Here is a 13967-nt window from a genome sequence, read left to right as displayed (position 1 = left end):
TTTGATGTTTGGTTGGACTATGTTCATCTCACTTCTTATTCCAGCTCCCAAAATTAAAACTGGTGGTAAAATGTTCCCTTTCAGGAAAGACTCAGTGGCAAAGACCAGATTCTCTCATGTGTGCAACAACTAAAATTCCAAACTGCTTAATGATTTTTAGATACTGGGCAATGGGCAATCCAGGACAGGGGTCACTGTGGGGAGAAACAACAAGGTGAGCCCTACAATAATCCAGGTGTACTGCTTGCAGACAGCTTCTGGGAAGCTCCACAGGGAAAAGAAACCGAGGTGCAGCCCAGTAAGATTTCTGAGCTGAGATGTCACTGGGGATCCAGGGAGGCCAGACCAGAGTGTGCAGGGCAGAGGACTAACCATAGGAGAGCTGCACAGAGAGTATGCCACAGCCCCTAAAGGATTCACCTTGAATCATCTGCTGAATGCTGACCAGTGGCCATAGAAAAGGAAACTACCCAACAATGAAGGCAAGAGAAAAAGACACACACACACACAGAGACAGAGACAGAGACAGAGACAGAGAGAGAGACAGAGACAGAGAGACAGAGACAGAGACAGAGAGACAGGAGAGACAGAGAGACAGAGAGATTAGAAGGAAAACCAGCCACATTGGATCAAGAAGTGTTTGTGTTCTTACAAATCAGGGTAGAAAAATTATAACTCATAAAGTAAGGAGCGTACTCATAGGCTAGTAGTGTATAGTAGTTCTAGAACAGAAGAATTAACCCTATTAATTATGCACAAATCATATCTAACAAAGCTATAATGGTTTGGGTATAATATGTCCCCTAAACTCATGTGATCAGAAGCAGAACTTTTAGAAGGTGAATGGATCATGAACTAACTAGTTCACAACTGAATGTGCTGTCAGGAGGTAGGGCATGGTTGGAGGAGGTGGGTCACCTGGGGCAGAACCTGTGAATGTATTCTTATTTCCCCATGCCTTCCTGTCTCTCTTTGGCTCTTCCCTACTCTCTGCTTCCTAGCTGTAATGGGTGGAGTAGCACTCTTTTGCCATGCCCTTCTGCCATGATGTTTCTTCCTTGAGATATTTCTTCCTCCCATGGACTGAATCCTCTGAAACTGTGAGCCAAGATAACCTTTTTCTCCTTTAACTTTTGCATGTCAAGTATTTTGTCCTAGCAATGGAAAGGTGACTGATACATAAACTTAAACCTAAGGTTAAAAAAGATAAAAATATTTGAAGTAATTTAATCATGCTATTGAATAGAATTTAATGTTTATATGAATGTAAAATGTCAGTATAAAAATATCTAGTACCTAAGGAAATAAAATTTACAATGTCAAAAATTCAATTTAAAAAAATCAGCAGGCACACAAAGAAACAGGAAAATGTGACCCATCTATAATGAGAAGATAAAAAAATCAATCAACAGGAAAATAGAAAAACAAGCAAACAAACACCAAAATGGCACGGATAGCAGAATCAGTAATAAGGACATTAAAATAGTTGCTATAACAACTTTAAGGTCAAGAAGGATAAGAAAGGTTGGGCATGTTAAATAGAGGCACTGAAGATAATATTCGAAGAAACAGTGACACTTTTCCAAATCTAATGAAAACTCTAATCTAGAGATAGAAGAGCTCAGCAAAGTTGAGAACAAGCACAAAGAAAACTATTCTAAGACATATCACCATCATATTCCTAACAATTGTAGGGGAAAAAAATCTTCTAGCAGCCAGAGTAAAAAGACATACTACATACAGATGAAAAAAGATAAGAATGACACAGATTTTTCCCTTGAATTAATATAAACAAGCAGATATTGGAGGAACAACATTAAAATACCAGAAAACAAGAAAAGCCAAAACACTGTCCATCCAGATTTCAATATTCAGGGAAAATGAAGGCAAAGAATTTATGTGACACATAAAAGCTAATGGCAAAAAGAAAAATAATAAAAAATTGATGTTTAGATCTATAAAAAGGCATGCAATGTAAACATGGAAAAATAGTAAGTTTAAATAAATATAAAACTTGTTTTAAATTTGTTTAAGAAATAATTGCTTAAATCAAAAATAATAACAATGTATGGTTCGGCTTATAACAAATGTAGAGGTAAATTAGACAACAATAGCAGCACAAAGCTAGGTGATGCAAATGGAAGTATATGACTATATAATTTCTGTGCAATAACTGAAGTGTTATATTACTGCATTGGCAGCAAATTGTGATAGTTTAAATGCATATTATGAGCTCCAAATCACCATTGAAATATCAGCAACAAAAGACAGAGCTAATAAGCTTGTGAAAGATGCACCTCTAAATAATCCATGAGTCAAAGAAGTCAAAAGGCAAGTTGGAAGTACTCTGAACTGAACGGAAAATGAAAATAGGTCAGAATTTGGGAGAAACTAATTAAAGTACCACTTAAAAGGAAATTTAGGTACTAGCAGCACAGCTCAGTGGTAGAGTGCTTGCCTAGCATGTGCAAAAGTCCTAGGTTCAAACTCCAGCTCAGTCAGTCAGTCAGTCAACCAATCAATTTAAAGCACTAAATATTGGTGTTCAAGCAGAAGAAAATTCACAAGTTAATGACCACAGTGTCCATGTTGAGAAACTGGACAACAAAGAGGAAATAATAACTAAAATTTAATAATAAAATTCTCAATTCAAAAGAAGACACAAAAAGAGAATGGGACAAGTAACATGTATAAAATATGAAAAAAACATGTAGCAAGATAATGAATTTAATTTAATCATAATAATATGACAAAATACAAGAAATTAAAATGGTCTAAAAATCTCAATAAAAGGAAGAACTTGTCAGAATGAATTTTTTTAAAAGTACAACATCCGAGTACATGCTGTCTTAAAGAAGCATACATAGGACAAAAGTAAGAAGTTGTACCAGTCAAACACTAACCGAAAGAAAGCTGGCCTGCTCTGACTAATACCAGATGAAGCAGGTGTAGAACAAAAACTATTACCAAAGATACAGAGAAATACTCCATAATTTTAATTTATTAGGAAAAATAATAGTCCTAAACATTTATGCATCTGATAACAAAAATTCATAATAGCCATGCAACAGAAACTAGTACACCTGAAGAGAAATAAACAAATCACAATTACAAAGGTATTTCAATACCCTTTTCTCTATATCTAAAAAGAAAAAACATAGAAGGCCTGAGTAAACAAACTATAAACAAGAACTAATTGGTAGGAAATTCCATCCAACATCAGCAGAAGACAGTCTTTTCTAGTGCACACAAAGCATCTATTTAAAATGACAATATTTTGAGCTACAAAATAATTTTAAAGAATTTGAAGTGATTCAAATGATATAAAGTATACTCTTTGCTCACAATGGAATTAAACCAGAAATCCATAACAGAAAAGCCTCTAGAAATGCCAAAAGTTTAGAAACTAAATAATGTATGTCTAAATAATTAATGATCCCTAAAAGAAAGAAAAGTCAGAAAGTGTTTTGAACTGACACACTGACAGCACAGCACACCAAATAGTGAATGCATAGGGAGTGCTTTCAGGGAAGTTCATAGCACTAATCAGGTATGTTTTTAAAAAGTCTGAAATCACTGAGTGTCACCTTCCCTTTTAGAAACTAAAAAAGAAAGAAAGAAAAAACACAAATCTAAACTTATAAAAAAAAACAACAAAAAACAAAAGAGAAAAATCAATGAACACCAATCCAAAACAGAGAAGAAAAAAAAAAATAAAGTCACATTTTACCAATATCAGACATGAAGGTGATGTAACTATTTATCTTACAAATATTAAAGTATACTAGACATATTATGAACAACTTCATTATGATAAAATTGACTACTTTGAAGAAACAAATTCCCTGAAAGATACAATTATCAAAGTTCACTCAAGAATAAATAAATAGCCGTACCTCTACTTTTAAAATTGGATTTGTAATTTTAAATCATTATGCAAAGAAAATTCTAAAATAAAGTAGCTTCACTGGTGAATTCTACCAAATATTTAAGGGACAAAAAATATCATTTCTACACAAATGTTTTCAGAAAACAAAGGAAGAGCTCTTCTCAATTCATTTTATGAGGCCATCATTATCCTGATACCAAAACCATTTATAGCCATTATAAGAAAACTATAATCCCATATTCTTCATGAACATCAATGCAAAATTTTAAAAAGCTACCAAGTTGAATCCAGTAAGACATAAAAAGGATACTACACTATAGCCAAGTAAAGTTTGTCTCAGGATTATAGGTTGTTTAACATTCAAAAAATCAATCTATGAAACTCACCATATTAATAGTAAACAAAAAAGTCATGTAGTATAAACATTTCAATTGCGTGTAGAAAAAAAAATCATTTGACAAACCCAAACTGTATTCCTGACAAAAGTTTTTTGCAGACTAGGAATAGAAGAGGATCTTTTCAATCTGCTTCAGGGAATTTATGAAAAATTATCAACTAACAGTTATATTTAACGATGAAAACTAAATGCTTTCTTTCCAGGAATGGAAACAAAGTGAGTTTTCCTGACTTCACCATTTCTATTTAACTTGTATTAGAGGATTTAGACAGAGCAATGACACAGAAAAGAAAAGAAAAAACACAAGTATTGAAAAGAAAGAAAAAATTTCTTATTTGCAGAAAATCTGACGAAATCTACAAAAAAGCTACCTGAATTAATAAATGCATCTAACAAATTTTGAGTTCAAATGGCTTGATTGGTGAATCCTATCAAATATTTAAGAGATAACACCAATTAAAGTCAATATAAAAAATTATCTGCATTCCTAAATACTAGCAACAATAATCAGAAAGTTAAATGTAAAAAATATCATTTTCAGTGGCATAAAAATATAATGCTTATGGATACATTTGACAGAAATATGCTAAGCCTGTATTTAGAAAACTATAAAATATTTCTGAGATAAAGAAGACATAAATAAATGGCTATTTGATATTTATCAATAAGAAAACTTAATATTATAAAGATATCAATTTTCTTGAATGTAATCTCAAGAAGACTCAAAGGAAATTTAATGAAATTTCTAGTAGTCTCTTTTGCAGAATTTGAAAACTTATTTTAAATTTGTCTAGAAATGCAAAGGACCTAGAAAAGCCAAAACACCTTTGGAAAAGAATTTAGATTAAGGTATAGTAGTATAATCAGTGTGGTATAAAAATGAAAATATCAGTGAAACATAACTGGGAACCCAAAGCTAGAATTATACATAATACATGGTCAATTGATTTTGACAAAAATGCAAAGATAATTTTGGGAAGGGAACACAATCATTTTAAAAATGGTAGTAGAATTTAATTCCATACCATAAAAATATCAATATCATCACAAAAGTGATGTCACAAAAGTGACTCAAATGAATCACAGATATATGAAAACATAAATACCTCCAATGAAACAGAAAGAAAAGTGAGTATGACCTTGGATTAGGCAAAGATTTTTTTAAAAATACAATAATCAAAATACATGATAAATGAAAGAAAATTTTGATAAATGATACTTCACCAAAATTAAGAATATTTTTTCTTCACAAGATACTGTCAAGATAATGAAAAATTAAGCCACAGAAAAAATCTTTGCAGATCATATATCTGAAGGATTTATATCTCAAAATTCAATAATAAGGAAAAAATTCAACAAATGGGCAAATAATTAATAGGTATATCAAGCAGATACATCAATAGCAAATAAGCAAATAAAAATGCTTACTATAACTTGTCAACATGGAAATGAAATTTAAAAACACAACATAACACCAGTACCCAATTCTTAGAATACTAATATAAAAAATGGACTATATCAAGTGTTGCTGAAGATGTGAAGGAACTGGAATGGACGTCCACTGCTAGTCTAAATTAACAGGACGCAGATGCTTTTAGAAAGCTTGTTGATATCTTAAAAAATGAAGCAAAAATTAATATACAGCCCAGAGATCTTCACTTCTAGCTATTTATCCAATGCACACAAATGCATGTATGTACATGAAGCCTTACATGTGAATGTCCACAGCAGCTCTATTTGTACTAGCTCCCAACTAGGACTTTAGATGACCATTTGCTGATGAATGGATAAACAATGCAGTATATTCATATAATGGAATATTCCTTAGAAATAAAAAGTAACAATCTACTGATATATGTGAAAATCTGGATTAACCTCAATATAACTGCTATGAGAAAGAAGACAGAAAAAATACAAGTATAGAATGAATCCATTTTTGGAGAATTTTTAAAAGTGTCACTAACTTACAGTGATAAAAAGCAGATCAACAGTTGCCTGGAGACAGGAAGCAGTATAAATGGGAATGAGAAAAATTTTGGAGGCGATAGATATATTTATTAGTTTGGTTGGAGTGATGGGTTCTTAGGAGCAACATACTGCAAAACTTAACAAATTGTGTAACTTAAATATGTATAGTTTATCCTATATAAATAATACCTCAATAAAGCTGTAAAAAGATAATGTCAGGTATGATCATCCAACTGCCAGTCATATCATTTCCCTCACAGCCTGATTTTTGTTACATAAGATAAACCAGCTGTATATATTTCATTTGAACAGTTCTGGTACCAGTAAAGTCTGCATTGAAATTGGACTGCTTTTCTGCAGCAGTGTAGGAATTAACATGACACATACCTTGACACATGACATGACACATAACCAAGAGTGGCATTCACCAAAGGGTGAAACAGCAAGTTAGAAGGTTTCCAAATTGATGCAATCTGGTGAACAGTGGTGTTGACAATGGCCAAGATAATAGAACAGAGGGGGGAAAGGTAAATGAGAAAGGGTGCAAGAGGAGGAAGGAAAAATGATCTGTGAGATTAAGAAGATGATAGGAAGGAAGGGAAACGGGAGAGCCAGAATGATAAAGGGATAAGAAACCAAGCTTTCACTCACTCTTTAATTATGAGGTACATTAGTCTCTGCGATATCCCTGCACAGATGACCAATGCTTGAATTATTTTCATAAACCAATTTAAAAGAATACTTGAAAATAAATGCATTTATCTTATAGAAATGCAGTAGATACCAAGTCAGACAATTACAAGCTATTTTCATTGGTTTTTCAGATGTTGTTTACAAAATAAAGTATTACCAACCTATGCATAGTACTCTAGAGTCACCTGTCCATTCATGTTGCCCAGTAATACTTTAATTCATGTGTTATATGCAGTTGTGGTCTGACATGGTAAGAGCTGGTCACAGAGGTAGAGCAGGAACAAAAATAACACAATAACCAGTTGTTAAAGGATCATTATAGAAGCCTGAATCATCCAGTCCCCGTTCTAAGTGTTAAAACTAAATCTATTTTATTTTTCAATTCAGAAAGTACATTCAAAATAAATTTGCATTTGTTTTTAGCAGTAAAGAATGGACTATGAAAATCTTAAGATCTTCCTACCTTGACAAAAATGGTTGAATTGCATTCTTGCAATGCCTCCATTAAACTAATCACATGGAGACACACCATTTCTACCATCTGAAACAACAAATACGAAAGTTAGTTCCACTCCCTGTGATATGGAAATCTTGCAAGCTAGTCACAGCTGCAGAGGACTGAAGCCCTGCGCCCAGGATGTCTTTCTGGATAACAGCCAGAGGGAACCACAGGGAGTGATTTTCATCCATTTCTAAAACCTCAAACCAGAAACAAAATTTTAGAAAGCTCTAGAAGTTTTGCAGTTGTCATTCCCTCCCTACCCAACTTGGCTGCCAAGGGAACTCAAGCACTGAGCTCACTAATCAGCATCGCACAGTGACTCACACCAGAGGATAACAGCTTCTGCTTCCTTCATTTCCAGCTGCATAGCGCTCCAGGCTTAGGCCTTTTCTCCACCTTGATCCTTTCTCCACTGCTTCTCATTACAGATGGCTGTTTAATTTATTACAGATCTGCCTCTGATGTTTTACTGTGTGAGGACAGGGCAGCTATGCTTACCATAGTTCAAAAGTACAACAGAAATGATCTCCCTTGTCGGAAATGCCCAAGGCTGGATTTTAAACACTACTGGTGGATTTTATCAGACTGGCTTCTATGGTCTAACAATATATTCAGAATAAAATTAATTCAAGTTCATTGTAAGAAATTCACTTGCAATACATTTGTTTATAACAGCTGAATACTGAGAGGGATTTAGAGGAGGGTGCTACTGGGGCCAAAAAAATTAAGGTCAGTAGAAGGAAAATTTTAATCTCTAGCTTAAGTGTAAAGCCTCAGACTTACTGTCTGTAAAATAACCAAACAGAATGTTTGATCTCCAAGTTCTTCTTTGGTCCTAGAATCTGTAGTCCAATAAATGTAATTATCCCCATTGCAAACATAGCAACACAAATTTCTTGTATTTAGCACTAATATATCTCTCTACTTAAAATCATAATGTCTACTTCTCTAAAGAAAAGAAAGTGCTTAACTAAAGGAAACCATATTCTTTCTAATTAGAGCTAAAAGAAAATATTCTTAGATTAACATTCAAAAAATTAACAAATCATGTCTAAGTGCCTTTTGCAAACAGGGGAGTGTTCAGTTTCTAGCACACTGTGGTCATCATCAGGATGGGCTCCCAGGTTCCTTCCTCTTTGTTGGTAAGAATTCCACTGATGGTATCCTCTTAACCAAGACAGGCTGGTGCCTTCCCAGCCCAGATGACATGCCTCATCCATTCTAGCAAACAAAACCCAGTGGTTCTTTGTAAATTTCTTTCTTCTTTCTTTAAATTTTATTTTAAAGAGGGTAAAATTAAACAGAACAAAACATCATATGAAAACAATGTCAGAGACACAGATTTCAAAGCAAGACAACCGAAGATTTTCACTATCACATTGTCTCTTGTTTTCCAAATAGTTGTCCATATCTTCACGTACAATGAATTCATACAAAACAAAATAGTATAAAACTGATCAGAACAGGATGATGAAGGCATTTTAGGTCTTCAAGACCCGACACTAGGGAAGTGAGCAATGGCTACCATTCTCTCGTTCTCTTCAAAATAACTGTCCATACCTTCACATATGTTGAAATTAAACAAAACAAAACAGACTAAAATCACTCGGAACAAGAATAATAGTATTGCTGGAATTCATATCTTGAGGCTACGCAATCAGCACTAGGTACCTTAGTGTCTCTTTTTCTTCAAAGTAGCTGTTTATTTCATCATGCATTATATAATCAGTTCTCATAATTGTTTAGAAGTTCTATGCATGCATGAGTTTCTATATGTATACCTATTTTTTCTGTATTAGAGGGAAAAACAAAACAGACAAGACAAAACAAAACAAATTCCTAGAAAAACATGAAATGAAAAAGACATATAAACAACAATACCAAAGAGCCCAGAACACTGACAATATAGGCCTTCAAAACAAGGTGGCATGCGTGTAAATTCTTTTCATATTGTCTTACGCTCACCAGGGAGGACCAGCTCATTTGTTCACTGAAGTGAACTCAGTCAACCACTGCCCAGATACTTTGCAGTGCAGTCTGCAACAGCCCTTCTAGTCAAGCCATCTACACTTCAGTAAGGTACAGTTTGAAGCCTGCTCATCAGGCCACACAGAAAGATGAGGCTCTTTTCAGGTTTTAAACTCTGAGAACTGTGGTCAGAAAGATTTAAAGCAGGTACACACACACACACACACACACACACACACACACACACAGAAGAAAAAAAGAAAGACAGACCTAATGAGTTTTGATTTTCCCAAATTGCTTTGGAATCCAGAAATTAATTTACTATTCCCCATAACACTTTGATTTTATAGCACCAAAACACTTTAAAGGTAGACATTTCATAAGAAGTTCATTTGTTTTTAGGCAGGAAACACAAAATTGTTATTTGTTTTGGGGTTTTAAAGTATTTGTGGTATGCAACATGATGTTTTTATACATACATGTATTGTAGAATGGCTAAATAAGCTATTAGTACATGAATTATCTTACATACTTACCATTTTTGTGATGAGAATGCTTAATGTCTACTCTCTTAGCAGTCTTCAAGAATGGCCACCACATGTAAAATAAACCTCTTGTTTTTCAACCAAATTCTCATGCAAATAGAACATTCAGATTATACCATAATAAATCACTGATCCGCTTATATACTTTCATAACTGAGAGCTAAAAAAAAAACCCTGGTACCTGAGGGACCAAGGAGTGGGACTATACCGCAGAGGGGAGACATCGCATGAACTCACCACTTTGTTATGAGCCATTAGCTGAAGGATGCTTGGCGTCACCCTACTCCAAAATTCTAGTGCTGTCAGTATGGCTGTGAAGCTGAATTCATTCTGATTTTGGACATTTGTAGCCACAGCACTTTGTTCACAATACACTGTCCAGAGCTGAGCAAAGATGAAAGCGTGGAAGAGGGAGCACATGTGGAGCACAGAGGTCTAGAAAGCAAGAAAACCATGCACCAGTGCTGTGTGTTCGCAGACTGTGGCCTTGTCAAGGAGCACAGCTGGGCACAAAGTACGAGGGAGTTCTCTCGGTTTCAAACTGTGATTTATCACTTTAAAACAATCGGCTCCTCACTGTCAGAGAAGAAAGTATCACTCTGAAGAGAAGGCACCTTAATTTTCAGACAAAGCTTAATACCACTCTCTCTCTTTGGTGAAAGTGATATTCCCATCCCTCATCTAGATCAGCAAGAATTATCAGTCTACCATTTTAGGCTGTTTCCTCATCTATAAAATGGGAAGAATAGTAGGAAGAGACTCTATGAAGAGAAAATGATATAATATGCATGAATGCACTGCCTCCACTAATGGTAGCAGCAGCAGTAGTGGCCACCCTGGCAGCAGCTAGAACACTCCTACCAGTGATGAGCCTGCAGGGAGTGAGCCCCAATCACGTGCTAGGGACAGTGCTGAAGGCTTTTCAGAGCCTATTTCCATAATTCTCAAACCATTACCTCACCTACTCTACAGATGAAAAACTAAAGCTCAGAGAGATTAAGTAAATTTTAAAGCTCACAATATTACAGATACCATTGCTTGGATTCAAATACAGACCTGGGTTAAAACTGGGAACTGACTGGCTAATTCCTTTTGAAAATACCATTCAGGTCATTTAGGTGAGTGCTCTGTTTTATCACATAGTCAGACTGCCCTAAATCCCATTTGTTCCTGCAACTTATCAGGACCTCCCATAGCTTGCCTAAGATCAGGGAAGGGCTGTTGTTTCTTTGTAGCTGATTAGCAGTATGTGGCCATGATGGATGCTTCTCTGGAGTTTACTCTATCCCCTTGAGCACATCATCAGTCTCTACAGTTTACAAAATTCTTCTGTCTAGATGAGTCTAGCGTGTGCCTTATTTTTATGTTTCCCTAGAGATCTGAGTTGAAATGAGAGTGCAAAAGGAATGAGACAGAACATAAATTTTCCTCTAGTTCATCCTTGGTTCTGAAAACTGATCACAGAATTTTTATTAAATTCCTAGACTTTTATTTCTTTTCATTGTTTTGAGACAGAAATGCCTGGGAAACCAACTCTGACTTACCTCCATAATTTATCTTCATAAAAATAAGCCGGAAAACAATTTAGGGGGAATAAAGACAGTCTGGGAATCTAAACAACTTTAAATTAAGCATTAGAACAAAGTTGCTTTTCTAACATCCACAGGAGGGCAAGTGACAAGATGCATTTGCTTCTCAGAAGAAGGATAATTGACTGATAAGGGTTTCCATTAGCAATTTCCATGCATATGGTCCTAATCTTGCAGAAATTACTTACCTTTGATTGCTCCGGAAATCCAATCAGGATAACAATAAGATGGTCTGCAATGTGGGAACCTGCATCCAGAGGTATGGGGAGGCAGGGAGAGGAGGCATTTGGACAGACTGCATTATGAGTAAGGGAACCCAGAAGCAGCCAGGACAGCAGTCGGATATGGGAGACACACTCAATGAATTCTTTAGGTCTGTTGGAGAAGGAAGCATTAAAGAAGGGATTAAGGACTGGGAATTTAGTTTAGCAGTATAAGCGCCTGCCTGGCAAGTGTGAGGTTGTGAGTCAATCCCCAATAGCACAAACAAAAACAAAAACAAAAAAAGAAGGGATTAAAAAAAATGATTTTGCAGATAATTATATACAATAAAACATTAAGGTTATATTGTACCCACTAAATGACATATTTGTTTTTCTTGTTTTCCACTCTAATCCTGGATCTTAGCTTCTGAACAAAGCTGGTGACACAATTCTAATTGTGTGTCTAATTCTAATTCTGTGTCTGATGACACAGAATTAGGTGTCATTCTTCTGCATCCTGGAAGTCTTCCTGATCAGCTTTTGCGGAACCCTTTCCTTTCCTTTCACCACAAAGTTCTCTGACGTGCTCACCAGAGTGGAGGGAACAGAGGAACACGCTTTCCCAGCCTCACATTTCCCTGCTCCTACTACTTTCTTCTCCTGTTCTCACCTCCTACTCTCACCTTCCTCTCCAGGAAGACCAACCTTGAAGAACGGCAGGCTCAAGCCTGCTCTGAGTTCCTCAGGAAACCAGCCTGTGATTGCCTCTCTCTTCTGCAGCCTCACCAGAGAAACCACTGGAGCTTCCACCTCGCTGCATTTTATCCCTGCTGTTGCTTTCATTCCAGCTACAAGCTAAGCCGCTTGAAAGCAGGAGTCACAGAGTGCTGGATACATACCTACTATCGATTATTTAACTAATTGAAATTGAGTTAAATAGTAGTTCTATGCTTTAAATATTCATTATCCATGAGGGTGACTAAGGCTTTTGTAGATATAAGAGCAGCACATCACAAAGTGCTGAGGCTCAACAAGTCAGCACAAACATGGACCCAGACCTCCACCTTCCTCACCAAGCACATTCCACTCTCACAAACCTTCAGTGCATTTGTGAAACTCAGGGTTTTTTCCTGCCTTGTTTACTTCCAATTCCAAAATAATAATCTTACCCTTGCTGCATTGCAGAAGGAGGATGATAGAGCCAAGGCAGGTAGCGAATCACAGCTTTATTATCTCGATGGTTGCCCCGGGAGATTTCCATAGCTGCAATTTGAGCCAGACCAACTTTGAGATGTCCACCAAAGGTATCTTCATGTAGAGGCTGGGAGCATGTCTTCATGTGACTCTATAAAACCAAATGATAGTTTGTAACTTTGGCAAATACTTGGAGACTTCCCAGGCCAGTCTTTTAAAAGATCAGGCTGTCCTGCCCCCAACTCCAATCACCACTTCAAACATACAACCTGTCTAGATATTTTCAGTGGCTTCACATTTTTAGAATAAAGGAGGAAATGCATGGCATACGGAGCCAGAGCAATCTCCTACTGCAGCCTCTGCATCTTATCCTTTATCTATCACACTGGCTCTGTATTTCCTGCCCTGCTGTCTCATGCCTTTCTGTTTTCGTCAAATTGTTCAGATTTTGGCTCAAGTGTCATTACCCTTATGAATCTTTCCCTGAACTCCCTGCTGGTCCATGCCACTGTCTACCTCTTCTTCACAGCAACTGTGAGAGTCACAATTTTACTTGTTGCCTTGTGTGAAATGTTCACCAAACTTGGCCTTCTAGTAGACTATTAAGTTAAATGAGGGCAGCTACTGTGTCTATTTTTGCTCATCACTACACCTGCAATGCCTACAACAACAGTGCCAGGCACATTATGGTGTTCAATTAATATTTGCTGAATTAATCTTGAAAGCTTTCTTTGCTCAGGAATTTAAGACCTATGTTGTAGACCCAGTTCTGTCCTAAATAGCCTAATGGGCCTCAAATAAGCCTCTCCTCACTTGACCTTTTTGATCTGATTTTTTTTAAATATGTGAAGTCCAGAGGTTGGATTACATCCATAGTTTCCAACCTTTTAGTCATTATGGATCTTTCTTAGTATTTTTCAAAAATACCCACAGAATAAGCTCGAAATGTTTGAATGATAATTGTTTCCTCTTCTTTATGCATCAAAGTCATTTAAGTACGGGCAACGACATGCAGCAAT

The 13967-nt window shown here is 35.9% G+C and overlaps 1 protein-coding gene across 10 annotated transcripts in view; it reads right to left on the bottom strand.

Moving 5' to 3' along the window:
- Window positions 1–13967, bottom strand: part of Unc79 (unc-79 homolog, NALCN channel complex subunit) — a 272072-nt gene that overhangs the window by 9036 nt on the left and 249069 nt on the right. For all 10 annotated transcript variants that reach the window (XM_063241428.1, XM_063241425.1, XM_063241421.1 and 7 more), the window contains 4 exons: window positions 12924–13099; window positions 11740–11926; window positions 10200–10397; window positions 7411–7488 (listed from right to left, as the gene is read on the bottom strand). In XM_063241428.1, the coding sequence (XP_063097498.1) occupies window positions 7411–7488; window positions 10200–10397; window positions 11740–11926; window positions 12924–13099 (639 nt within the window). The remainder of the gene's footprint in view (window positions 1–7410; window positions 7489–10199; window positions 10398–11739; window positions 11927–12923; window positions 13100–13967) is intronic.

Source organism: Cavia porcellus, unplaced genomic scaffold (genome assembly GCF_034190915.1).
Source record: "Cavia porcellus strain 051 isolate PalLab524CR breed Dunkin Hartley unplaced genomic scaffold, mCavPor4.1 scaffold_31, whole genome shotgun sequence".
NCBI classification, from domain to species: Eukaryota; Metazoa; Chordata; class Mammalia; order Rodentia; family Caviidae; genus Cavia; species Cavia porcellus.
Note: the sequence above shows the minus strand (reverse complement) of the source record. Positions and strands in the feature narration are given on the sequence as shown.